Source organism: Hyaena hyaena, unplaced genomic scaffold (assembly GCF_003009895.1).
Source record: "Hyaena hyaena isolate Hyena2069 unplaced genomic scaffold, ASM300989v1 scaffold_15, whole genome shotgun sequence".
NCBI classification, from domain to species: domain Eukaryota; kingdom Metazoa; phylum Chordata; class Mammalia; order Carnivora; family Hyaenidae; genus Hyaena; species Hyaena hyaena.
In genome coordinates this window covers 336,481-364,029 of record NW_024080647.1, presented here as the reverse complement: position 1 = coordinate 364,029, position 27,549 = coordinate 336,481, and the positions used below count along the sequence as shown (strand labels likewise).

General features: G+C 47.5%; 1 protein-coding gene and 1 long non-coding RNA gene across 6 annotated transcripts in view; one reads left to right on the top strand and one right to left on the bottom strand.

The window, feature by feature from the left end:
* Positions 1–219: 219 nt before the first annotated feature.
* KIF23 (kinesin family member 23) lies at positions 220–27,414 on the top strand. Of its 5 annotated transcripts, XM_039219421.1 has the most exons (24): positions 222–987; positions 2,949–3,018; positions 4,052–4,180; positions 8,303–8,408; positions 8,570–8,706; positions 8,889–8,998; positions 9,443–9,613; positions 10,839–10,880; positions 11,552–11,664; positions 11,806–11,927; positions 13,673–13,775; positions 16,963–17,042; positions 17,128–17,247; positions 17,466–17,592; positions 17,927–18,085; positions 19,409–19,566; positions 20,190–20,363; positions 20,630–20,809; positions 21,120–21,431; positions 24,309–24,539; positions 25,414–25,496; positions 25,679–25,757; positions 26,376–26,446; positions 27,125–27,414. In XM_039219421.1, the coding sequence occupies exons 1-24, from the start codon at positions 977–979 to the stop codon at positions 27,138–27,140; spliced, it is 2,904 nt and encodes a 967-aa protein (XP_039075352.1). In that variant the 5' UTR covers positions 222–976; the 3' UTR covers positions 27,141–27,414. The 5 variants fall into 5 exon arrangements, with proteins under 5 accessions (XP_039075387.1, XP_039075367.1, XP_039075352.1 ...); XM_039219456.1 differs by lacking the exon at positions 21,120–21,431 and having other exon boundaries at positions 220–987; XM_039219436.1 differs by lacking the exon at positions 24,309–24,539 and having other exon boundaries at positions 221–987.
* The window catches only part of LOC120221862, a 30,459-nt gene continuing 27,465 nt past the window's right edge, over positions 24,556–27,549 (bottom strand). The window contains exons 2-3 of the long non-coding RNA XR_005525914.1: positions 26,529–26,683; positions 24,556–26,075 (exon numbers count right to left, since the gene is read on the bottom strand). This is a non-coding gene — a long non-coding RNA (uncharacterized LOC120221862). The remainder of the gene's footprint in view (positions 26,076–26,528; positions 26,684–27,549) is intronic.

Here is a 27,549-nt window from a genome sequence, read left to right as displayed (position 1 = left end):
GGAGGGTGGGGCAAGGAAGTTACTGGTAAAAGACAAGACAGGATTGTTTCAGGCCAGGTCATGTTCCCTAAGCGGGGAGGTAGGGGGGGTCTTACCTGGAAGGTCGTCTCATCTTCCTTAGGGGGAGCTGGGGGAGAGGGGAGATGGAGGAGGCCCCTGTGACATTACCTCATTGGTGCGGACCAGAAAGTTCCTGACTGACCGGTTCAGACTACGTTTATGGGGGAGGTAGAAACTACACTTGGGTTAGATATTAAGCCCCTGTTTGGTGACCTGGTCTAGCATAAGGGACTCCATCTCGGGCGGTTGGCTTTCTTTTTAACAATGCTCAGGATCAAACACTGTTGAGAATTTGATAAAAGAGAAAATAACTTGATAAAAGAATGCATATATAGGAAAGAGCTGGAGGAACCAGAGAGGGAGCGCCCAGGAAAGGGGAAGGAGGGAGAGGACGCCAGCATGATGGGGTGATAGGAAGGCGGACAAGGAATCTGACCGTGCAGGGCACCGCACAGCAGGACACCCCCGAGCGGGAACCCTGCTGACCTCTGAACCCACGCTGGGCTGGCCCTTCCGTTGGACTTCTTGCGCTGTAGGGAACTAAACTCTCAGTTTCCTCGTGGGAAAATGGAAGGGGGTGGATTTCGTTACATCTGACTGCGGCCCAGACACCCAGACGGCCCGCGCCTCCGCCCCGCGGTCGCCTAGGAGACAAGCGCCACTTCCGGCAGAGCGGCCACTTCCACTGAGGCCCCGCCCCTTCCCGGCGGGCGGGCGCTGATTGGCCCGTTTGAATTGCGCCGGGCGCGAGCTCACCTGGGCTCGCGGCGGCGTCGACCGGCTTCTCCGTGCGCTGCGCCAGAGCCTTGGCGTCCCGCTTCCCGCGGCCCGTCCCTCCGACCCGCAGCCGTCGCCAGCCCGCCCGACCGAGCCCGGCGTCCCGCGCACGCCTCCGGGCAGCACTGAGCCCGCTGCCATGAAGCCAGCGTGAGTATCGGGCCGGGGCCGGCGTCTCCCCACGTCGCAGCCGGTCGCCGGCCGCTCGGTCTGCACGGAGCCCCGCGCGGCCCGGGCCCCTGCCCCCAAAACGGGAGCCCCTGCGTGGGCCGCTCATGGGGGAAGCCCGGGCGCCGAGACGCGGCCGCGGCGCGCCCTCCAGACCCCCACCCCGCCCCCTGCGGCCCGGAGCCCGGCGGCCCGCCCCGGCCTCCCGAGGGCAGGGGAGCTCGGCTGCCCACGTCGGGGAGAGCGGGGAGGGCAGTGCCGCGAGCCGAGGGCCCTACAGCCGGCGTGCCATCCGCTTGGCTCTGGGCCCGGCGCCTCCGGTCCTTTCCCGCCCGGCCGCCCGCTCGCCCAGGTTGCACTCTGCCGCTGTAGCGCGGCCCGGGGGTCTCCCCGCGCGCGGGCTGTGCCCCGGGGTTGAGGGCGCCAGGCGGCCTCGGTCCCTGGAAGGCCCTGGCACCCGCGAGCGCGGCTTGTCTTCCGCGAGCCCAGCCCGTGGCCTTGAGGCGGAGACCGGTTTCGGAGGCCGCGGTCCTTGGGCGGGGAGGGGGGGGGTCCCCTGACAGCCCCGCTCCGCCCACGGGCGTCCACGCCCACATTCCTCCCGCAGTCGGCCGCGCTGCCCAGCGCACTGACCGCTTGGGGTCCAGCAGTCCCTGCGCCGAGGGGGAGGGCTGATATTTGCGTAAAACAGCTTGTTTTCTTGAGGCCAAAGTCAAAATCTTTATCTTAAAACAAAATGTTGAATTTAAGTAAACCTACCATAATAGTTTGTACTTAAAACACTGATTGGCTTGTTTCATCTCCAGACATGTTGAGAAAATAGTTTAATGATCTGTAGCCCATGCCAATAATTTAACTTAATTTTGATGTTAAGAGTTCATCATCTACGCTATAGATCAGGGTGGGGGTTGGTGGAGCGTGCTAGAGAAAATACCGTTTTCTTTCTAAGAGAGCAAGAGAAATTGCAGTTTGGAGACTCAATTTTGTTTGGGGGACAAAGGATGGTAGCTTGGAGAACTCCATAAACAATTAAGTACAGACCTAGATCTAGATGAAAAAATGGATTCCTCTATCCGCATTTTAATTGTTTTATTAAAAAATTTTTTAATACTTATTTTTAGAGAGAGAGGGGGAACGAGTTGGGGAGGGGCAGAGAGAGAGAGGGAGACACAGAATCTCCAGGTGTGAGCTGCCAGCACAGAGTCTGATGCGGGGCTGAGTTCATGACCTGAGCTGAAGCCAGATGGTTAGCCGGCTAAGCCACCCCAGGGGCCCCTCCATCTGCATTTAAAAAAAAAAATTTTTTTTTTAATGTTTTATTTACTTCTAGGAGAGAGAGACAGCGCGAGCAGGGGAGGGTCAGAGAGAGAGGGAGTCACAGACTCTGAAACAGGCTCCAGGCTCTGAGCTGGCAGTCAGTACAGAGCCCGTCGTGGGGCTTGAACCCACGAACCGCGAGATCATGACCTAAGCGAAAGTCGGACGCTTAACCGACTAAGCCACCCAGGCACCCCTCCATCTGCATTTTTATAATTTGGTGCTGTCAGTGGCTTGTCAGTCTGCCTTGGCAAGGGCTGTCAGAGAGGCGTGTTTGCTTGTGCGCAGATAAGTGCCTTCAAGATAAGGGTGGTCAATTATCCATAGAGTTTTCAACTCTGTCGTGCTTCTGTAAAATTGTTGTTCAAGAAAATATGCAAACAGTTTAAAATATATAACTATTCTAACGGTAAGCAGGCACATCTAGAGCCGAAAAGGTCTAAACCCAGTTTTACTTCTGCATTGTGTGTGCCACAAACCTCCGTCTAATGCAGCATATTCTTGCCTTACTTCGGGTGTAAGGTTTGGAACTTTATAAGCCCTGGGGAGGCTGCCTCCATATGAATTATGGTGAGGTTTTTGTATATTAGCTTGAACGGAATGTTTTTTTTTAAACCCATGTTCAGGAGGACTAAGACGCCCAGGAAACTTCTAGTGAAGAAAGGATCCCAAACAAGTCTTAAAGACCCAGTTGGGGTAAGGCCTCCCTGTGAACTCTCGTTTGTGTGTTTTCTGTCTTCTGTGAATGCTTGGAAGGGACCGAGATGGGAAAGCGGGTCAGAGATCATTTAGTTAAATGGATAAGGCTGGTTCTGCTTTGAAATTTTGTTTCCATCTAGGATTCAGGAGTCCAGCAAAAGGAAGTCTTTGGTTGTCAACTGTGTAACTCCTATAATTACGATTTGAAAAATTAGATCATGAAAACTATTCTTTAGTGTCCCAGAGAGTTCTCCCTACTCTCGGCCGGGGGTGAGCTCTTCCTCCACCTTCAGGACCGCTGACACATTTCGTAGAGGCGCTTCTCAATTCAGTCCAGTGACTACTCAAGAGTGCGCGTACCTCACTCGTTTCAGACTTGGGACCTTGCTCTTAAAGCCAAATGCAAATAATATTTGGGTGGTTTGCTCTGGGATATTTTCTCTTTCTTCCCTCGCTGGCACGGGGCTGTCTCTCTTGGTCTAAGTTGAGGGAACAGACGCTTTTCTGCACGTACAGCTGAACAGCCTGTCCTCAGCCCTGTCACCGATTAAGAAGAGGTGTTTGGGACGTTGCTTATTTATTTCTATGCTGTGATACCTTACTTGTGTATATGTTTATTTGTATATTAAGTGTAAAGCTGTCAAGTTTTGCTTGACATCCAATTTCCAAGAATTCTACCAGCTTTTCAAATACTTCTCATTGTGTAATGTTGATTTTAGAGATTTTTAAATTAGTAATAGCATCACTTTATTAAATTGGTGCCAGCATAACAATGAAGAGAAGCTGTGTGACTCGATGCTTCTCTTGTCCAAGTTTACCTCAACTGTATGTGCATTTAAAATCTCCCCTCTCTAGCATATCTGTGTGCATCTGACCACTTCTGGTAGCACGTTTCAGTTTCTGTGGCTCTAAGTTTACATAAATCTCTTATGTCGAGAGACCAAGTGTTGAAGGAATAAACAGGAAGCTTAAGTGAACGGTCCGGTAAAAAGTCCACCTTTGTTCTTCAAGCGCCTTCCTGCACTTTCAGGTGTACTGCAGGGTGCGCCCGCTGAGCCTTCCCGATCAAGAGTGTTGCATCGAAGTGATCAATAATACAACCGTCCAGCTCCACACTCCTGAGGGTTACAGACTCAACAGAAACGGAGACTATAAGGAGGTAATTCCCGCTGGACCCAAGCTATTTGTACTCGATGTGTTTTGTCCTGAAGGGCTTTTCCATTTTTTTTCCATTTAACAAAATACACGTGCCCACTTTTTTTGAAAAACTTGTTTACTTCCTATAACGCCCGTGTATATCAAGTGTGGACAGGCATACGCTTGGTATCCTGGAGGTGGAGGGTTGCCTTTACACGGTAATTTCTTGTCCTGGATATTCTTTTTTTAGAGCGTACATTAGAGACTGTTTCATGGAGAATGACTGTGCTAGGTGGCTACACACGTGCGCGCGCACAAACACACACACACACAATTTCTTGTGCGGATTACAGTAGCAATGGGGGGGCGGGGGGGACACCTGGAGAGCTCAGTGGTTAAGTAAATGTCCAACTCCTGATTTTGGCTCAGGTCAGCACTTCATAGTTATGGTGGGTTCGAGCCCTGAGTCCGGTTCCATGGTGATAGTACAGAGCCTGCTTGGGACTCTGCCCCTCCACTGCGTGTGCTCGCTCTTGCACACGCTCTCTCTCTCTCAAACGTTTAAAAATAAATAGCAACAGGCATTGTGTATTTGTTTCAACCCCTTATGAAGCATCAGTTTTAGTAAAATCTCGAGTGAAGGGAGTTCAGTTCAGACACGTTGCCCTAAGGCTGCAGGGCAGATTTCCAAAAACGAGTTGCCTTGAAGGAGCTTCAGCCTAACTGGGGGCCCGGGGGGGAAGCGGTACCCTTCTTACCGATGGGAGAGACAGGTGTGCCGAAAGGGGACGACTGTGAGGAAGCGGAAGGACGCACTTACTCGGGCTGTTGTGTGCACTGTCGACGCTGCTCTTGTGAAATGGTCGGAAGCCCTGCTGTAGGCTCTGGGTCGCTGACACTCGACGGACACCTCTCGTCCTCCCTGCGTGTTACCCAGCAGCAGCTCCTTCCGGAAGCTCTCTGCCGTCTCCCCCTCCAAGTCTCTCTGTTCTCGGCTCCCACTGGCCACTCTGCAGACCCCTCTTCCTTCTCCAGCCTCTCAGTGCTGGGGTGGCCTCGCCCAGGGCTCTCTCCCCTGCACTTTGCCATGGCCTTAAATGCTGCTCGTATGATGATAATTCTGTTTCTCTCCCGCCTAAACTCCTCAGCTCTAAAGTCAAACATCCACTGTTTGGCTGTCACGGAGGCATCTCAGGGTTTACGTGTCCCCTCTAACGCCCTTCCTCCCTTGTCTTCTCTCCTCAGTATAATGGAGCCCCCACCGGCCCCGCTCCGGTCCCATCTATCCGTACACTCTCCGCTCCGGTGTGAAACTGTCCTTTGGTTTCTGGCTCCGCTGCCACCGCCCTGGTCTCCGCCCCGTTAGGACCCACCAAGACTAGTGCTGCTCACGCGGCCTGTGCTGAAGAAACAGCCTTGTAAAGTTCTCAGTGCACCGCAACTGAGCCTTCAGGGCAGGTCCGCCGCGGAGCTGGGCCCGGAGAGCCGACCTGACGGCCGCCCGGCGCGCCCGGCCTGCTGCTCACCGCTGGGCCGCTGCAGCCGCCGCCGGGGCCGCACAGGTCTCTAAACCTGCTCTCGATTTCTGTCGTCCGCTCCTCCGGGAGAGGGGACTGGCACTTCGCAGACGGGCAGTGGTCTGCCCACTGGACTTTGAAATCTAACCGGACCGCTTGCTTCCGCTCTGAATCTTCTTCTCCAGTCCATTTTCCAAGAGCCGCCAGAGAGATCTTTTAAAGCACAAATCCAAGCTGACTTTTTCCCTGTTTAAAATCTTTCAAGGCCCAGGGGCGCCTGGGTGGCTTATTCGGTTAAGCGTCCGACTTTCGCTTGGGTCATGATCTCGCGGTTCGTGGGTTTGAGCCCCTCGTCGGGCTCTATGCTGACTGTGCTGACTGCCAGCTCAGAGCCTGGAGCCTGTTTCAGTCTGTGACTCCCTCTCTCTCTGACCCTCCCCTGCTCATGCTGTCTGTCTCTCTCCTAGAAATAAATTAAAACATTAAAAAAAAAAAAATCTTTCAAGGCCCAGTCTTCAAAACCCTGCTTACTTTGCCTCCCCTCTATTTCTCCACCCTCATCTCTTAGTTCCCATCCAGTCCTCGGATAAGTCCCGGTCCTGCCTCAGGGTTGCTCCCTTGGCCTGGACTTTTCCTTCTCTCAGCTCTTAGCATGAATGGCTCCTTGTCTTTGGATCTCAGCGTAAATATCACCTCCTCAGAGACTGTCCAGACGACCTTATCTCCAGTGGCACCCCCCGCCCCCACTTCTGCCCTTCAGGTGCTCCTTGGTAGCACTTACCACACCTAGAGGTTGGTTTGTTTACAGTCTCTTCTCCCTGCTGTCGTGTAAGCTTCAAGGGGATACGCACCTCTCTGTCCTGTGCCTCAGAATATGGACGCAGCATGAATGGTCTGGAAAGGCTTCCTGGAGGGTTTTCAAAGACATCAGATAGTTGAGAGGTGACTTACTATGAGGAACTTCACTTCTTTAACTGGACTTAGTTTCAAGCATGTATAAGCAGAGAGAAAGTCTGGTGGGGGTTAACAGTTCTCGGTGCCTGTGACAGAAGGCCGGGTTGGAAATTGGAAAGGGCGCGGGGCTGGAACCGGTTGGGACACCGGAAGCACCGCAGGCTGGGGCAAGGGCCTGCCCCGGGCCTCGCTTTTCTTTACTGGAAAGGAGGGGTTTGTTCACAGGGACTTGGAGGTCATCTGAAAACCTGCTGGTACAATCTAGGGTGCATCCTTTCGGTTCTGATTCTTTATTCTTCTCGTCAACTCTACCGCTGCTCTACAGGCTTAGAATAAAAACTCCCACCAAGTGAAGAGTTAGCCTAGCTGAAGTTGGTGTGTGATCTTTAGCAAGTTATAAAATGAGCCTAATTCACAGTATGTAATCACAGGGCAGAGTGAGCCGAGTGACTGCCATGCTAAGGTGGCCTTGGCACCTGGGCGGGCTGGCCGGTGCCTTGTTACACATTGGAGTACTGATCTGCACGTGTCTCCTCCTGGGGAGACAGAACTGCTAACTTAACAAATAAGGGTCATGAGATATCTACAGGCTGAGTTCAAGGAAAAGGGTATAAAACAGGAAAGGGGGTCCCACGAGACAAAAGCTATAATCCGTAATGAATTCTAACAACTACTCACGCAACAAATAACCTAGCATGGACATTCACGAAGTGAAACCTGCAAGAAGGTCACTGACCCAACTGCAAGGTCTGTAATACAAAAAAACTAGAAAATAACAAAAATGGAAATAACAGAACTCCAGCCCCTTCCTGGTTAGGACAATTAAGCTGACATTAAGGTATACTTATATTCCCCAGCCTAGTTTTCCGGGAGTTTAGTAATCTTTTTTGGTAATAATGGTTATAATTTTATAATCTATTTTGGTAGCGATTTGATAATTGAAGTGTTGATTTTTTCAAGGCCACGGTTTATTTAAAATTTCATAGAAGAACTCATGAGATTAAATCCACAGTTCATTTCTGGTTTTAAGACAGTACAATAAAACATTTGGTTTTATGCTGCTGTGCTATTTAAAGCATTTTTTAAAATATTTTTTATTTTTGAGTGAGAGAGTATGTGTGTGAACAGGGGTGGGGCAGAGAGAAAGAGAGAGAGAGGGAGACACAGAATCCGAAGCAGGCTCCAGGCTCCGAGCTGTCAGCACAGAGCCCGATGTGTGGCTTGAATCCATTAACGGCAAGATCACGACCTGAGCGGAAGTTGGCGGCTTAACCGACTGAGCCACCCAGGTGCCCTGACCACTGTGTCATTTTAAAAGAGCAAGTGGTAAATTATTAGCGTATGGAGTAATAATACTTGGTGCTTTTCACAAGTCTGTAACTGAGTCATGACACTCTTTGTTGTCTAAAATCCGCCTTGGTCTGTGAAGCATTAGTGAGCTTGAGACTCCTACATTCTTCCAGGGTTTAGAACTGTACATTTTTGTCAGTTTGGAAGTGGTGTAATTGAGGGATGTCATGACTTTTTTAAGAGTTCCAAGTTTACAGACTTCATGCTTTTTCTTTATGTGTCTACATCTTAAAAAACATCTGAATACATTTAAACAGAGGTATTTCTGGCTTCGACAGAGTGAAATTCCATTCACGTGCTTTTTATTTCTCGCTTCTCCCCAGACTCAGTATTCATTTAAACAAGTGTTTGGCACTCACACCACCCAGAAGGAGCTCTTCGATGCTGTGGCCAATGCCTTAGTAGATGACCTCATTCACGGCAAAAATGGTATGGTTACTGGGGTTTTCACATTTAATTTGTTAGGGTGGTATAAAACTTACTTTTTTGAGCTGACTAATTCCAAGTGTTTTTTAATACTATGAAAGAAATATGAAAAGCGGAGGACTTGACTTTTAATCTATAACCTGGTGTCACTTGCTACATTGTAGGTCTCCTTTTTACATACGGTGTGACGGGAAGTGGGAAAACTCACACGATGACTGGTTCTCCAGGGGAAGGAGGTCTGCTTCCTCGTTGTCTGGACATGATCTTTAACAGCATAGGGACGCTTCAAGCTAAACGATATGTACGTGTAATTCTTTTGTACCGTGCCTGTCTCACCTGAGGGCCCGGGGACTGAGACACCTGTGGGTGCAGTGTTAACGGGGGGAACAACTAACGCTGGGTCCATCCTTATTTCTTAAATGGGTCTCTTGATATCTAAGTCAAATTCTAAAAGTCATGGTCTGATTTTCACCCCCACTTCAGGTTTTTAAATCTAATGACAGGAATAGCATGGACATACAGTGTGAGGTTGACGCCTTGTTAGAACGGCAGAAAAGGGAAGCCATGCCCAATCCAAAGACCCCCTCTAGCAAGTGAGTAAATTACGTGTGTCTGGGACCCTGGCCTGGGGGGACACCCCCCCCCCCCAGTAGCTTCCGTAGGCACAGGGGATGGTGAACGTGAAGGGTGGGTGGTGTGCAGCTGACTTGAGTGAGATCAGAGTTGAGGAACGTTCTTAATTACATTCGTTTGCTCAGATGCTCTCTGGTTTTGAGCGCAGTGGTTTTGAAATACCGTTCGCAGAGGTGTGGCTCAGGAGGGAGAGGGGAGAGGGGGTCTGAACCGGTGCCGAGCCTGGTGCGGCTCCGGGGGCACTGCTGGCTGCCCACGAGCACGCGCAGACGGCTGAATGCATGGCCGCTTGGGGGGGGTGGGCCGTTTACGTTCTACCTTTCAGTTTCCTCTTGGGGTCCTTTGCTTTCCATACTGACTCACAATGAGTTAAGGGCAGCTTTTTGGCTCTTTTCTTTTTTCAGACGACAAGTAGACCCAGAGTTTGCAGATATGATAAATGTACAAGAATTCTGCAAAGCCGAAGAGGTCGATGAAGACAGTGTCTATGGTGTATTTGTCTCTTATATTGAAATCTATAACAATTACATATATGATCTGTTGGAGGAGGTGCCGTTTGATCCCATAAAGCCCAAGTAAGTAGTGAAGAGAGTCCCACCTTAGCTGCTTAACCCTGGGGAAGCCACCTGACGGCAGTGAGCCTCAGTTCCCTCAGTGATAAATGGTAACAGAGCTTGCTTCTGTTTTCAAAAATGAAAGGTAGCTTGTCTGTCGTGCGGTGGTGTTCAGCGCACGGTTCTAGTCCTTACCAGACCTGCGGCCGTTATCAGGGCCCGGTGGGTTAAGGGGTCTGAGGAGGAAAGACACCTGAATACTCATCTTAGACATTACTTTTGGAAACTCTTGGCCTTGAGAAGGATCGTCCTCGTTTAGGGAAGTGTCCTTCGGGCAAGGTGCCCGGCTTACCTTTCAAGCCCCTAATACTCAGTGTTGGAGGTTCTGCCACATTAACCATCTGCGGCTGGTGACATCTGCAGGGAGGAGCCCAAAGCTCTCGTCCATGCAGCTAGCACAGGTCTCCCATCGCTGGTTCATACGAGGTGGCCTCTGATCGTCACTCTGCCAGATTAAAAATATAGCTCCTCAGATTTCCTTGGGTCGTGACCCGCTGACACGGAAGAACCGCTCCAGCCCGCATCACGATCGGCACCTGTGCCGCAGCGGACACTGGCGTCCCCTTTACCGTTAGTGTCTTATTCTTGAGTTGATGGCTTTGTTCTCGAGCTAAACGTTTATCTTCACTGCTGTCTTTATTAGGGCCTCTCAGATCACAAATATGCAGACCTGTGTGTGTCTATTTAATTGAACATTATTGGAGAAACAGCTGCATATTTAGAAAACCATCAGACTGAGAACGTTAAACAGCGTACAGCTTACCTACTTTCCCAAGTGTTTCAGAGCATCGGTCGTGTGCACCCATTTTCCTAAACTTGGTGATGTCGTTCGTTGCTACCGATCCCTTTCATTTTTGCACATGGGCCAAGGTTCTTTTTTGGTGTGTTCTAAGTGAGATTAGTTTCAAAGAAGCCTATCTTGGTTTTATTTAGTTTTAGGAAAGGAAGGCTGACAGGCGTGCCTCGCATGCCTTCTAACAACCATTCTGGTAACTCCTTGAATGAACCCCCTGAGTGCGTATTCAGCCCCGAATTCAGATTTGATCTGTGAGGCTGGTGTTCAGCTGGCTCTTCCAAGCTGGTTACCTTTTAAGTGTTTTTCCACACAATGAAGAAATTATGTGGAGGGCGTTTAAGAGCCGACTCCGGTGACTGTCGCGTAGCTCACACCCTGTTCCTTCGGTAGGTGGAACAGCTGCAGCACACCCATGAGGAGCGCAGACTTTGTGTACGTGACCGTGACCGCGCTGACCCTTTTCTCAGGGAGCAGGGCGCGGTTATACCAGCGCTTGGCGTCGGTGCAGGGCTGGCCGCTCCCTCCAGGCCCCTCCCCGCTGCCTGGCACGTCTGCTGTTCGCTGAGCAGTGGTGGCCGGTACGCACCGTGCCCCCACCGATCCCGTTCACGGGGCAGGCCGAGCGGGTGGCGCCCTTCCTACCCTTCCCCTACCCGCCGCCACACACACACAACTCGAGCCGCCACTCTGAAGGACCGCCACGCCTGGTATAAACCAAACCCTTCCCGAGCTCGTCTTCTGACTCTGATGTCAGAACCGGCTCGCTCTCTTAAAATTTGGGAAATGCTGGCTCGATTCTGATGCTTAACCTGTGCATGTGACGTTGCTGTCCTACTCGGTCCATCTCTCCTTGTTTAGTGTTGTTCTGTGTGCTTTGTTAGAACAAATTAGAGCAAAGCTTCTAAAACAGCATAGGCTCCTATTCTCCTGTTATGTGACTAACCTGGACTACATATCCTTGTGCTTACCCGGAGCTCTTGCCTGGGCTTATTCCCTTATAGTAAGAATCGGTGTCATGTTGCCCGGCATTTTAGTCCTAGTTTTAAACCAAGATACTAGTATCTCATAATTTAGGAAGACTAACGTTCTTTTCTTTCTCACAGACCGCCACAATCCAAATTGCTTCGCGAAGACAAGAACCATAACATGTATGTTGCAGGATGTACAGAAGTAGAAGTGAAATCTACTGAGGAGGCTTTTGAAGTTTTTTGGAGAGGTTAGAAATCAAGCTAAAACTCAGAAAATTGGAAACCATAAATTTAACCTTGAGAGTTGGCTACTGTAACTTAACAGCAGTACTTTTTAGTGCTGTAACGAGGGAGTTCAGGTTTATTCAATGGTGTCCCTGTCATCACAGGCCAGAAAAAGAGACGCATCGCTAACACCCATTTGAATCGTGAGTCCAGCCGTTCCCACAGTGTGTTCAACATCAAATTAGTGCAGGCTCCCTTGGATGCGGATGGAGACAATGTCTTACAGGTAAATCTGCAGTGCGTGGAGTTTTTCTTGTTTTAACTGAACTCTTAGTGTTTTTTTGTTTGTTGTTTGTTTTTATTTTTGAAAGGCAGAGCAGGGTAGGGTCAGAGAGAGAGGGAGACACAGAATCTGAAGACAGGCTCCAGGCTCCGAGCTGATAGCACAGAGCCTGATGCGGGGCTCGAACCCATGAACCGTGAGATCATGACCTGAGCCGAAGTCGGATGCTTAACCGACTGAGCCACCTGGGCGCCCCTGAACCCTTAGTTTTTTGAAACCAGAGTTAAATCAGGGAAGTTTTACCGCCATGAAGACTGCTCTAGAATTCGTACAGGCAGGTGATGACATTTAAAACCTGTTCCACTAGAGAGTGTAGTTTTGGGAAACTGGCTATTGAATCTGAGAACCTGGAATTAATTCTGCTGTGAAAAGGTTTACAAATCTTTATAAATCTCTTTAATAGAGGAGATAAAATAAGTATGTACAAATCATTATTTTATCTCTGAAGACTCATTTCGTATGTGGGAATTTAGTTAATGGTTCTGAAATGTCAGCAGTTAACTTTCCCAGGGTAGGCACGGCTCAGGAGATGACAAGTCTGAATTGTTCTTCTCTGGGCGGATGGGCCCGTAGGGCTCCCGCCTGCCGAGCGCTCATTACCACCAGGCCTGTCGTGCTACAAGCCCTACGTCAATTAGTAAAAGCATTTGGGCCTGAATAGAAATCACTTAATAACTTTAAGCTATTAAAGTGTAATTCCATTCGAAACTGATCATGAAGGTCTCCTCATGGCATGAGGGGATAGTACAACAGGGTCCTGAAGAGCACCAGGATTCAAATTCTGATTCCTATTACTCTCCTAGCTGTCTGACCTGTTATAAACTCTTCATTATGTTGTGGGGATTAAAGCAGGTTGTGCACAGAGTTCATAGGCCAGTGTCTGAGAGCTGACGTATTCAGAAGACACGACTCGGGGCGCCTGGGTGGCTTAGTTGGTTTTGCGTCTGACTTTCGCTTAGGTCATGATCTCGCGGTTCGTGGGTTCGAGCCCCGCGTCGGGCTCTGTGCTGACTGCCAGCTCGGAGCCTGGAGCCTGTTTCAGTCTGTGACTCCCTCTCTCTCTGACCCTCCCCTGCTCGCACTGTCTCTCTCTCTCTCTCCTAGAAATAAATAAAACATTAAAAAAAAAAAGAAGACATGACTCACGGTCAGCACTCACAAATGTTTGTTAGAAAATGCTTCCAAGTCAAGCCTTCGTGTACACATGCTTTCCTTTGAATCACATCTACTATATAAGATCAGTTACGTACCTCTTGCTTTTCATTTCTTATTCCACAATTAGAGTATTATGAAATTGATTATAAAATTGTTAAATCTCTGGTTACAGAAAAATTAGGCCAGGCCCATTCTAGACTTAGACACAGATTGAGCTCCTGCTGCATGCCAGGCACCTTGCAAGGTGCTGGAGCTGACAACACTGACTGAGAGGCAGAGGCAGGCCCTCTCTTGTGAGGTTTACAGTATAAATGCCGAAACCAGATGGTGGGCAAGGCCGCATCACCATCACAGGTGTACCTACTTAGCCCATACGCTTGTAGCTGACTCTTCCCCCAAAACAGACCCTTTGGTCCTGCCATTTCATGTTGCGCAAATGATGTAAGACTTCATAATCTGTTGGCTCGAATATATTTAAAGAACACCGTAAACAGTTATACCTCATACTAACTGGCATTGTATCTTCTCTTCAGGAAAAGGAACAAATCACGATAAGCCAGCTGTCCCTGGTAGATCTTGCTGGAAGTGAGAGAACGAATCGGACAAAAGCAGAAGGGAACAGATTACGCGAAGCTGGTGAGCAGAGCACACTACTCATGTTATTGCTACCACTTTCCAGAACTTGCAGTGTCAGTCTATCATCTGCTTATTGATAGGTGGTTTACACACAGTTGTCTTTGATTTGATCATTTAGAGGCCAAATTTAGGGGACAGTGCTGTTTCTTTAGTTATGCTGGTTTGGTATCAATATATTATAATATTCTGACTTGTTCTAAGAATGAATAAGTGGGGCGCCGGGGTGGCTCAGTGGGTTCAGCATCCGATTCTTGATCTTGGCTCAGGTCGTGATCTCATGGTTCGCTTTCTGTGCTGAGCATGTGGAGCCTGCTTGGGTTTCTCTGCCTCTCTCTCCGCCCCTCCCCACCTGGCACTGTCTCTTTCTCTCTCTCTCTCTCCCTCTCCCTCTCTCTCTCTTCCTCAAAAGGTAAATACATAAATTTAAGAAAAATGAATGAAGGTAAGTGATTAAAATAAATATAAAACAAGTATCTATTAACAGTAATAGAAGTAGTAGGCCCTCAAAGTTAAGTGATTTAACAGTTATTTTAACATTCATTCTGGTGCAAACTGGCTTCTGGAGATGGAAAAAAACCACTGAACACAGAAGCAAATTGAAAGAAAATCAGTGTTTTGTTTGATTGTTTAGTCTTTAGTGTAACTATTCATGTTATACTTTACACATAATAGCATTTATGGAGTACCTACTGTGTGCCGATATCTGAACACTCAGTCAGTCTGGGGGTGTGTGTGAGGGGAAGGTTAGGGAGGAAATGGCAGAGTCAAAGTCACTGAAATGGAGGGTGTGGGTTGATGGCCCACGACAACTGGGGTGGCAGAGTGAGGCAAAGTCACAAGGACCCTTGTCTGTCATCCTAGAAAGTCTGAATTTTGTCCTGATGGATAATGGTGGTGACCTGTTATTAAAGGACTGGCGTGTGCATCACAGTATCTACTATGCACGGGCTTGATGTCTTGATTCTGACCTTTCAGGACTGTATGATACCCATTTTTCAGATGAGGAAATGGGCTGGGAGAGATTAAGTAATTTTCCCAAGACTGGAGCCTGGCTTTAAACCCAGGTTGGCTGAATTCTCAAAGCTTGTGTCTTTTTGCTGTTACACAGCTTCCTTAAGTCAATAAAGAGTTAGTCTTTTAGAAAGAGAGATAAAAGCAATTGGGAGAGCCTTTTGCCTAATTCAGATGAGCTATCATGTAACCTGTAGGCAAGGGTCAGACAAAAGTGAGAGCTGGTTAGGAAGTCCACTGGATGTGTTCAGGAAGGGAGAGGGGAGGGCAGAGCCAAGATCTCGACTGGGGAGAAAGCAGTCTCAAGTGCTGGTGTGGGGGTTAGGGTTTGCGTTGGACGCGTGTAGCTTACTCCAGTGAAGTGCCTCGTAACTGCGTGTAGAGGTGCATACCTTTGGAAGGGGAGAGAGTTGGCCGGGGGTTTATAGGTTTAGGCTTCGCCACTACGGTGGAGGCAGTAGGGGAGATGAGATGATTCTTGGAGGACAGAAGGGAAGAGGCTGAAGGCAGAGCCTTGCAGAACAAACACCTGAGGTGACTGATGTGAAGCCTGGAAGGAGGCAGAAGGTGGCAGGCAGGTGAGAGCACAGAGACCGCCCACATTATGCGTGTGTGTGTGGAAGATACAGCACCTGAACTCCTGCTCACACAACAAAGGATTAATCCTGATGGGGAAAGAGGTTTATCTCGATGAAAGAAAAGTAGGAACTTGAGAGTTCTGATGCTTTGGGGAAAAGACCAGAAAGGACCACCAGAGTTAACGGGACTTTTTGGCCTGTGCTCGTAATTGAAAGGAACTGCTAGCAAAAAAAATAAAGGTGTGATTTATTTCCCACCCAAGTGTGCAGACTCCCCTAGATGTACCCATGGGCAGCATGGACCTCGGGGTCAGAGTCCCCGGCAGTTAGGGAGAGGGATGGTGCCCTCTGTGAGAGGCGTGAGGGGGTGGGGAGTCTTATTAACAGGAGTTTGGGTTCCAGAGAACACAGTGGAAGCAGGAAGGACACTGGGAGTTGGGGTCAAGGACGAGGAATCATGAACCACGGGACACTACGGAGGCACCGACGAGCTCTATGTGCAGAGAGGTGGCCAAGGAGGAGAGCAGGGTGGGAGTCAGCTGACCTTAATGAGGCTTTTAAAACGAACAAGTCCTTACGTATTTGGGGAGGGGGGGGGAGGTCTCTGCAGGGATCTCCTGTGTTGTGGAGGCTTCTGTCATCTGTCCGACCTGTCTTGGCGCAGAAGTCCAAACACAGCGGTCAGAAGTGCTGCCCAGGGAACCCCTGTCGGGACGTGTGAGGGGCAGAGTTAGCTGGATCCCAAGACCCATGACTGTTAGAAACAGGAGCCCCTCCAGGGGCAGGAGACCCTCCGTGCTGATGAGGCCAACTGTGGCGGGAAGGGGTCATCGGGCTGCAGGGAATGTGTGTTAATCCAGGCTAGGAAACACCTGCATTTAATACATTCTCTCAAAGAATTTAAGATTTGGAAGAAACTTTGTGGGCCATGAAGTGTAATGTCGCATTCCCTGGACGGTGCAAGCTAGAAGTCTTGAAGGAGGGTCTCTCACCTCCCCCCTGGCCCCGACACACTGCCGGCCATGCGGGGACACTCTTTAACCTGAGCCACTAAAACCTGTTATTTGTAATTTCCATAGTGTCTTTCTGGTTTTTTAATGTTTATTTTTTTTTTAAATAAAATGTTTATTTTTGAGAGAACATGAGCTGGGGAGGGGCAGAGAGGGAGACAGAATCTGAAACACGTTCCAGGCTCTGAGCTGTCAGCAGAGGCTGATGCAAGGCTTGAACTCAGACTGCGAGATCGTGACCTGAGCCGAAGTTGGACATTCAACAACTGAGCCACCTTGGTGCCCCAATGTTTATTTGGGGGGTGGGGGGGAGGATGGAGCACAAGCGGGGGAGGGGCAGAGAGAGAGAGAGACACAGAATCTGAAGGAGGTTCCAGGCTCTGAGCTGTCAGCACAGAGCCAGATGATGATGGGCTCAAACCCATGAACTATGAGATTATGACCTAAGCCAGAGTCAGACGCTCAGCCAACTGAGCCACCAGGCGCCCTTCCATATATTTTGATGAAGTAGGGATTTCACAAGCAAACAGACCACACTGTAGCTACTCTACTGTTTTAAGATGTCTTCTGTCTATATTTTTCTACCAGGTAACATTAACCAGTCACTAATGACACTAAGAACATGTATGGAAGTCTTGAGAGAAAACCAAATGTACGGAACTAACAAAGTAAGCAGTAGCCTTTCGTCATTTCTGTAGCTTTGTTTGTGTGTACTTTTTCGCCTTATATATTTGGATCTGAATTTACTTACAGATGGTTCCATACCGAGATTCAAAGTTAACCCATCTGTTCAAGAACTACTTTGATGGGGAAGGTAAAGTACGCATGATCGTGTGTGTGAATCCAAAGGCTGAAGATTACGAAGAAAGTTTGGTAATTTTAATGTATTTATCTTGTAAAGTCTCAGGGTTTGTACGGAGAAAAGAACATATTTGGATGTGAAGGATGACGTTTTAAATGTTTTGGAAGCTGATACAGAACCATTAGTTACAGAAGTGAACTAATGACCAATGATTTGTTTCATTAAGTAATTTCTGAAGAAAGGCTTGGCTATGCTTGTTTATTTAAAAAATTTTTGTCTTGCATCTTAGCAAGTCATGAGATTTGCAGAAGTGACCCAAGAAGTTGAAGTGGCAAGACCAGTAGACAAGGCCATCTGCGGTCTAACCCCTGGCAGGAGATTCCGAAACCAGGTTCGGGGAGGACCAGTCGGAGATGGTATGATTCGGGCCGCATCGTGTGCACACTGACTTTCGTCTGTCTCTCTCAGAATCTGTTTCACATGAGGGAACTCTTTACTTCCCTTCCTCCCAAGAGCCAACTGAAAAAAGAAAAATTCTGAACCAAAGTATAAATGAGATTTCTTCTGTTACTGTAACTTTTTCCTCCCACTTTACCTTTCTTATCATTCATTTTAAAGGAAGTATGAATGTGACAACTCAAAGTACACGGTCAATTGAAGTGGGGGGGGGTGTCTAAAAAATTGTTTAAATAATAAGCTCTTTCTCTCCTGTGTAACTTCTTGTAATTTTTTTTTAAAAATTCAACACAGAACCCCTGGTTACAGAAGTAGTTTTACAGAGCTTTCCACCTTTGCCATCCTGTGAACTTTTGGATGTCAACGATGAGCAGACTCTTCCCAGGCTGATTGAAGCATTAGAGAAACGACACCAACTACGGCAGATGATGGTCGAGGAGTTTCATAAACAATGTAAGGGCCGAAAGCAGGTCTGCGGTCATTTTGACTCCAGAAATTGGCAGCGAATCGGAGTTCTTTGGTGGGGTCGATCTTTAAGGAAGGGTTATTTCTGCACTTAGTGCTCAAGGCATTGTTTAATTAGACTGACACGGAATCTTCCCACAGCTCATAAAACAAAAGAAAGAGGTGGGTGTGTATATTGTCCTTTTTTAAAATTTACAGCGGTGGACACAAAGGAGTGGAGTAATAGCTACTTTGTTTTTTGTTCTTACTAGTTACTTGCAAGGCAGGCACTTCACATATATTATTACATCTTTTTTATATATGTACATATTTTTAATATTAATTTTTTTAAAGAGACAGTACAAACGGGAGGGGCAGGGAGACAGGGGGATCCGAAGCAGGTTCCAGGCTCCGAGCTGGCAGCACAGAGCTCAACACAGGGCTCGAACTCACAAACCGTGAGATCATGACCACAGCCCAAGTTGGATGCTCAGCCAACCGAGCTACCCAGGCGCCCCACGTATATTACATCTTACGAACTATTTCTGGGCACATTACTTCATCGTCTTATTTCTCAGTCTCCCTGTCTACACAATGGGGATTTTAACTGTTCCCACCTGGGAGGGCATCGTGGGCATGAGATGATGTGTGAACACCATGTAGAACAGTGAACAGCCTGGTATGTAGTTAAGTGCTCAGAAATGGGTCAGCAATTTTTATCATCATGGGTTTGTCTGAATCTTCATAAGAAGGGTGTGAGATGAGTGGTATTTATGTCCTCATCTTGAAATGAGGAAATGTGCTCAGAAAAATTAAGTAACTTGCCCAAGTCACACAAAAGTGGTGTGCCAGGGATTTCAATTTGGCTCTAACTGATCCTAAATCCGCCGTTAGTTCTGTTTTTGCAGTTGTTTTGAGGCAAACCACTTCACCTGTAAGGGCTGACAAGGGAACGTCATAGTGCAAAATGAAAGACCAGTGTTTTCCAGTGAAAACAGCTTTTAGGAATGTCTCTCTTCTAGATTTTCTTTCTTCTTTTTTTTTTTTAATGTAGAGAGAAAGGGAGAGAGAGAGAATCTTAAGCAGGCTCCATGGTCAGCATGCAACCTGACTCAGGACTCATTCCCACAACTCTGGGATCATGACCTGACTTGAAATCAAGGGCTGGACGCTTCAAAAACTCTTGATTCCCTTAAAAATTTGTTTTTTGATTATGGACTGACCCTCATGACTTGCTGACTAGCTACACTTAACAAAGTGCCGGCTGATAAAAGTTGATTTCACTGGTCATCTTGGGCTTGGATCAACTCGGCCTGCATGCTCTCGTTTCAGCTATTACTTTTAAAGCCCTGTTGCAAGAATTTGACAATGCTGTTTTAAACAAAGAAAACTACGTTCAAGGAAAACTAAACGAAAAAGAAAAGGTGATCTCAGGACAGAAGTTGGAAATAGAACGACTGGAGAAGAAAAACAGAACTCTGGAATACAAGGTTTGTGCCGCATCATCTCGGGAGTGTGTGCTGCCTCGGCTGCTCTGCTGTAGGCGCTCCGGCCAGCGTGTTCTCGCTCATATTCAAGACAGGAGATGGGAGTGAAGAGCATTCAAGGGATGATATGCTCTAATTTTCCAAGTTAGACTTTAGCGATCGATGGGAATGTTCTCAGACCGAACAAGTGAGTCTCCCAGAGGGCTCTGTGGGGTTCCGTTCTGGTCGCAGCTTGCTTTTTTGACTTCTGGTGAGACGTGTGTGCTCTCTCATCAACCGAGTGTCATTTAGGGGGTGGCCATTCCTTCTATAGAAGCCCATCTCAACCAGTAGTGTTCTCTTGTCCTGAAAACAGCCTAGAACAGAAAGCTCCGGTCTTACTCTTAGGGGAAACTTACTTTCACACGAAGTCCATCACGACATCTTTTCTGTGAGAGACTCGTTTAAAAGTCCCTCCCCACTTCTGGGACAGGAGGTAGGAGTTCAGATGGAAGTTGAAAGGAGACTGCCTCCTTCCTGATTTTTCTTCCTACAACGGCGCCCGCATAAGCAAATGCCCAGAGCTTAGTTCTCAGCTACCGTGCCGGTTCCGTGCCGACACTAACCGGAACGGCCTGCTCCCCCAGATTGAGATCTTGGAGAAGACGACGACCATCTACGAGGAGGACAAGCGCACTCTGCAGCAGGAGCTCGAAGCTCAGAACCAGAAACTTCAGCGCCAGTTTTCTGACAAACGCAGGCTGGAAGCCAGGCTGCAAGGCATGGTGACAGAAACAACAATGAAGTGGGAGAAGGAATGTGTGAGTGTTGCTCCTTCGGTGATGAGTGTCAACCCACAGTGTTCTGCGCTCGCGTCCGTGGGGTGGGCTGTCTGGCGGCGGGGCCCGGCTGCCACTGCTTGGTGCATCCCCGGCCTTTCCCCACCCTGGCAACTCCTGCCAAGGGACCTGGCGCCGGGAGCTCAGGGGGAACGGGAGGACTGTCATGCTGGGCAGACAACGTCCCCAAGTGACACGTGCTTGTTTGGTGTAAGTGAATTCACGGTGTGTCACTGTCACCAACCTAGGAGCGTCGGGTGGCGGCCAAGCAGCTGGAGATGCAAAATAAACTCTGGGTCAAAGATGAAAAACTGAAACAGCTGAAGGCTATTGTCACCGAACCCAAAGCAGACAAGCCAGAGAGACCCTCCCGGGAGCGGGACCGGGAGAAAGTGACTCAAAGAGCGGTTTCTCCGTCGCCAGTGCCTGTAAGTTACCTGTGGCGGTGGGGCAGCCTGCAGCGGAGATCTGTTCAGATCAGGTGGCTTCTATGATGAGCACTTGTTTTATATTACTTACTGTGCTTCGCAAACTTCTCTGCATAAATGTTTTTGCTAAATTAACTTTCTCTGCAAAAAATCTCTAGCATAAACACCAATTTAGTGCAAATTCCGTATAAAAATTTTCTTCGTAAAACTAAGTCTGCAGTTGTCTTCACGTGCTGAAATGATAAAAAAAGCAGTGCCTTGTCTCTCTGTGTTTCAGTCTCGCTCATTAACTTCTCTTCCATTTTTTTAGCTTTCTAGTAACTATATTGCTCAGATCGCCAACGGCCAGCAGCTCCTGAGCCAACCGCAGCTCCATAGGCGCTCTAACTCTTGCAGCAACATTTCTGTAGCTTCCTGTGTCTCGGAATGGGAGCAGAAAATGCCTCCGTACAACACACCTGTCAGTGTCACCTCTATCGCGAGGCGTAGGCAGCAGGAGCCAGGACAAAGTAAAACTTGTGTCGTGTCAGACAGAAGGCGAGGGATGTACTGGACGGAAGGCAGGGAGGTGGTCCCTGCGTTCAGAGAGGAGGTAGAAGTAGAAGAGGACCGCCGCTGCAGGGTCAGTGCCGCTGCTCCCTCTAAGCTCCGCAGCCGCAGAGCGTCACCTGGGGGGGGCTGGGGGGGGGGTTGGCTCGTGTTTTATTTTTGGGGGTGACCGGATTCAGAAAGCTCAACGGAAGGGTGGGTGAGCTCCAGTATAAACAACGTCTAGTTCTTCTGTTATTTACTTGGAGAAATCGCCCTGAAGTCGAGGCCTGGCCCTTCGATCCGAAAAGGCTGGAACACACCTGGCGCCAGCGGTCACACTGAGGCCCACGGGTCTGTCCAGCCGTCCCAGGCTGTCCATGCCTTCGTCTGCACAAGCCCCTGTGCAGCCCCACAGCCGGGAGCACCAGCTTCCATCTGTCTTCTCCTTTGGGTTTTCTTTCCTCAAGCTTTTTGCCACTTTTGAAGTTTTTAAAAAATTGTTTTCTCATACTTCTATTTTGAAAAATTTCAGACTCAAAAGTTGAAAGAATGGTACAGCGTCCTCCTTTCCCCTTACCTAGATTCACCAATTATTGCTATAGATATACAATCCTTTTTCTTCCTTGAAATTTTAAAAGTCAGTCCGACACTTTGTGGTGCTTCATCCCCAAAAAGTACGTTGTCCTGTAGAAACACAGTCTTTATCGAACCAAAAAGGTTCACATTCATTGAATAAATATCCTGTTTTTAGTCCATGATCCTAACAAAGTGAATGCCCTGCAAATGGTTATTATGTATCTTTTGTTTGATTTTCACGCCACTGAATGTTCCTGAATAGTCCAGGCCTGTTGTCCAGCAAACTGCTTTTGATCTGAAGAACTATCTATTTACAAGGGCTCGGCCTCAGTCAAGGGTGTTTAAAAGTAATTCGTGTTTAAGTTTTCTTAAGGATTAAGATAAAGGTTTTACTCTGAATCTGAATAAATGGACCAATATTGTGAACTTCTATTTAGTAAAATTTTGATACAGCTTTTAGAATTTTTTAACAAATTAATAGTATTTGCTTTAGCTTTTCTTGTATAATTTAGGTACACGTAAGCTTCATTTCTATCCCCTGCACTCCTGATTATTAAGGAATAGTGATGAACTGCAAGGTATTTACCAAGACCACAGATGTTTCTAAAGTCTGAGTTCTTTGCAGATTTTGCTTTAAACCTTTTTAGGGAGCAAATTATGGTGATTGGTCTTTCTGATCAACTCTAATAAATCTCCTTTATTTTTCATGAAAGTTTATAGACGGAACACAATTCAAGGCCTGCTTATGCCTGGACAGCATTAACGTGCCATCTCACTCGGCTCTGAGATGTTTAAGAGGATTTACTAGAGCGCCTTTAACTTCTCACTTGAAATCAAATCTTTTTAGAAGTGCAGCAAAGTTTAGGCTAGTTCTACACATCTAGGTTTACTGGCCAAAGGTTATGTCAGGCAGATGGAATTTACACTTCAGTCGGGAAGAAACTTTAAATACCTCTGGTTTAATAAATGACAGTAGATTGTAGCAACCATCTTTCTGAAGCTTGTTTCAGAATAGATTTACTGCCCAATGTGTTCAGAAAAACGATCGCTTTTGCTAAATGGTAGATTGTGAGGGAGTCTTTCTTGTTCAAAGTCCAGCAGGACTGCTGTTAAGTGGCAGGGGTCCGAGGTGCTCTGAGGCTTGGGCAGGCTGCACGGCACAGTGTGACTCCTCACCGACGCTTCTGCTGGTGCTGGTGCTTGTGCTTGTGAGGGCAGAGGCTTCAGTTCTCCAGACTGACATTTTATTTTCTTTAATGTTTGTTTGTGTGTGTTTGAGAAAGAGAGAGAGAATATCCCAAACAGGCTCCCTGCTATCAGCAGAGCCCGACACGGGGCTCGATCTCACGAACTGTGACATCATGACCTGAGCAAAAATTAAGAGTCTGAAGTTTAACCGACTGAGTTTGTGCAGGCGCCTAGACGGGCGTATTATAAAACTGGGGTCTTCATGGGTGACCAGCTTTGAAGGATTTGGCCTGTAACGGACGGTCTCATTTGGTTTCCGTTATACAAACAGGAGATGTCTGAAGCGGTGGGTTGTCTTTGGAACTATGTGCGGTGTGTGGACTACTTTTTCTTAGACTGTGCTAAATTTAACTTCCCCCAAATCTAGTTGACTGGAAGCAACTAGTTTTTTATTGTGTGATTGATAGGGATTGATTTGATACTCTGTTTTTAGTTTGGTTCTTAGTACCTTTATGAATGTCTGAGAAAAAATAGTTGGGATGTTTTAGCCATCATTGTATTTGAGCTTTTCATGAAGTTCTATTTAAGATTTCTAAATCTCAGAAGGTACCCAGAGGTAGTTCGTTTACATTCTCTTGATCATTTTATACACAGAATTCTTATTATACCTTATGTTCTTTAGCATTTTGTCCATATAGTCCAATTAGCTTTAATTTATTTATTGTCCGTCTTTGTATAAAGAGTGTTTTCTCTTTTGTTTAGAGGCCTACGATGTGCTTAAGGCTTTTACCGAGTTTATTTGGAGCCTCTAACCCAGTTGTGGACCTAACAGATACCCTCACAGTGACAGGCACAAACAGTGGTTTTGCTCAAGAATGTGAAAGGAATGGTCTTGAATTCCACCTACACAGGAAAGCCTGGTGGCGCTGTCTGAGTTTTCCCTTCCATTGTTTGTTGAAAGGGAAGCTCTCTGGCAGAATGTAGAATATACAAGCTGGTTTTAAAAGATGTTTGTTGGTTTTGCATTTAAATACAAGAAAACATTTAAATTATTTGAGTAACATATTTAGCTTTTGAAAATGTTTGTGCATTTGTTTTGATGCAATCATCAATTAACGTAGCCAAACCTGCTGCACTTCTAATAATAGCCTTAAGTTAATTCTGGGTTATGCTTGTTTCTTGATTCCTGTTTCAACCTGATCAGAACGCACCGCCACTTCGTCTCCGGCACAGACGGTCACGCTCTGCAGGAGACAGATGGGTAGATCATAAGCCTGCCTCTAACGTGCAAACTGAGACAGTCATGCAGCCCCATGTCCCTCACGCCATCACAGTGTCTGTTGCAAACGAAAAGGCACTAGCTAAGTGTGAGAAGTACATGCTGACCCACCAGGAACTAGCCTCCGATGGGGAGATTGAAACTAAACTAATCAAGGTAAAAGCAAATTTACACAGGATGAAAAACATACAAAAAGTCAACTTCACAAAAAACCACTAACTCTTCTATTCCTTTGCTGATCCACAGGCAGTGTCAACAGAGACAAATGGGTTTTGATACGTTTTTGTTGTTAGAAAACTAACTGCTCGGGCTATGACTCTGCTGAACTAGGATTCAATCAGCTGCCCTCTACTGAATGAGGCTTAGAGTCTCAGGGTCCTCCGTGGGAGGATCTGATTGTGCTGTAATTATCGCGTCGTAACTGCTACGTTCAAAGTAAACTGAACGAACTCGTACCATTTGTCAATTCTAGATTAAAAAGCCTACATGAAAATGTGACCTATCAAAATTTCTCACTACTGTGCTACCCAGAGCCCTTTCCCTTCTGTAGAAAAATGTTCTTTGATTGCAGAGTCAATGAGTAATTGGGGAAATAAAAGGCAACTGGGAAAAAAAGGTTTTCATATCAAATTTAATTTAGATGATGGTTCTTAGTATAACCAGAGTTACAAACACGACTGTCCTGTGTGTCACCTGAATGTGAGGGGTGGGGTATACCCAGAGGAAAGAACAATGCCTTTGAACATTTAGAAATTTCTGGTAGATTTCTTGATCCTTGGTGTAGTTTCTATAGACCAAAAGGAATATTGTGTTTTGCCATTTAAGAATATTATGGATTATACTGTACTTTTGTTCAGTGAGAGGGAATTTCTGAAGTATTTTTAGTAGTACAGACCCAGCAGTCCGAGGCACCATCTGGTTCTGCGGATGGGACTTTGCTGGTTTATGGAGAGTCTTAAGTTCAGTTTGAAATGTGTGTTTGGCACTTGGGATATCAAAGTGTAATGGTGACCTTTTCTCTTGACCTCAGGGTGATGTTTACAAAACAAGAGGTGGTGGACAATCTGTGCAGTTTACCGATATTGAGACTTTAAAACAGGAATCGCCAACTGGGTGAGTGATCGTCAAGGGCTGTCGTGTTCTTAGTTTGCTGCTTCTTGCAGAACACGGTAACTTATGAACCGGCTCCTTCGTTACCTGAAGGAGTGGAGTGGTTATTTCCCCGTTTCTAACAATGTTTCTGTTCTAGACACAAAATAATTGCTCTGTGTGTGTGTGTTTCCCCTTTTCTGTAGTCGAAAACGAAGATCTTCCACAGCGGCACCTGCTCAACCAGATGGTGCAGAGTCTGAATGGACCGATGTAGAAACAAGGGTAGGGGTAAAAGTTCAATATTTGCTTACTAAAAATAAGGGTAACCTATGTTAACCCCTGGTTATTGCTTTTCCTGCTCTCGGAAGCGGCTGAGGCCTGATCCTCACGTCGCCAGTGCGGCCTGTAGGCCGGTTCCTAGCGAAGCTGCCAAGGGACTCACGGTTGTTCGACGCAGCTCTTTCTGGCGCTCTCTGGTTCAGTGTAGAGGGACGGGGCTGGAGAGGCAGGTCTGAGCGCATCGCCGCAGAGCACCAGGAATTCACAGGCGGCCGCTGGGAATCTCCACACCAGCACAGCTTCCCGGTGGACTTGCTACTCCTGAGGAGAAGGGCAGGTGGGGTCAGAAGGCCGAGCTCTGGCCACTAACGTCTTCTAAGGACTCTTCCTCCTTATCTAAACCGAGGAAGTCACCCAGATGAGGTCTACAGACACGTCCAGCTCCCCATCTTTGTGGCTTAAGCCAAATAAACTGCAAGTACCTGGTACTTGACCATAGTGGCCTGTGCGGCACTGGGAAGCAAGGCGGGATGTCGCCTTGGCTGAGCCCCTCTGAGCAGAACTGTTGTACAGACTGCGGAGAGGAGCTGATCTCTGCCTCTTCTGTCATTTTCCCACCAGTGTTCTGTGGCTGTGGAGATGCGAGCAGGATCTCAGCTGGGACCCGGCTATCAGCACCATGCACAACCCAAGTGAGTCCTCACTACCTGGGCCTCTGTGTGTCCTCCCTTCTCCCTAACATCCACTTGAAGAGGACATCTGTGGGTTGTTTACCGTGTGGGCTGCCTGGGCGCTCTGGCAGACGGCAGCAGTGCTGAGAACCTCAGAAGGCTCGGCAAGAGCAGTGACAGGAGGTGACAGAAGACTGCTCGCTCTGCTTCGTACTCTGCTAATGCTCACAGAGCTCTCAGAAGCTGAACGGAGATCACCTGTAAGGAGGGAGGCTTGAGTCAGGGATGACAGTAATCTTTCTCAACATGCCTCCTGGTCTCGCTACGGTGGTAAAGTGTCGAGTAAAATAAAATGGAGCGGCCGAATTTATGGTAGGAGAAGGAACCACACTTTTCCTTCTGTTTAAACGCATACCCAAGAATCTGGCCCCATCTTTCTCCATATTAGTAAAGACCTTTCTTTTCATATGTATGCCTATACGCGTCTGTGTGTCCTTTTTTAACACAGGTATTCCTTAGGCAAGTTGGAAAATCACTGCAGTAGGATAATTTTTAAACAACTTTGGGGAACTCGTATTTTATAACTGTTACTTGCTTTCTGAGGATTTGAACTGTCCCATGATAAAAGCGTTCTTGTAAAGTCTTCCTAGGAGATCTGATTGCAAAAGTCAATACTAAATGCTGGTTTTCACATTTCAGGCGCAAGAAACCCTGACCTGCCAGTCTTCGTAACAAAAGAACATTTTCGTTTGTATTGGGGATTCCTCCAAAGCAGAGCCAGGAGTCTTCGGAGTCAGCCTGGGGAGCTGCAGGGGCTCCCCTAGACCTCAGTGACATCACACACCAGTGCGGAGCAGAGATTACCCCTAAGGTTCCAAAGATGTCTAGGATTCAGCACACTTTTTGTATGATATGCCTTGCCATATGAACTTTTTTATAATGCTATTATTTTGTATATTTCTTGTATACTTATAAACTAATTCACACAAGTGTTTTGTCCTGAGTGATTAAGGAAAAATATATTCAGATCACATTTTTTATTGCCACTTTTCCAGCTCTTGTCTGAATACTTCCTTATAAACAAATGCTGCTATAGCTTAGCTGCAAGAATGCACTTTAGACAT

Coding starts and splice junctions, on each gene's coding strand:
- KIF23 (XM_039219421.1), top strand. Junction 8,409..8,569: donor CCTCATTCACGGCAAAAATG/GTATGGTTACTG, acceptor GCTACATTGTAG/GTCTCCTTTTTACATACGGT. Junction 19,567..20,189: donor ACAGAACTCTGGAATACAAG/GTTTGTGCCGCA, acceptor CTGCTCCCCCAG/ATTGAGATCTTGGAGAAGAC.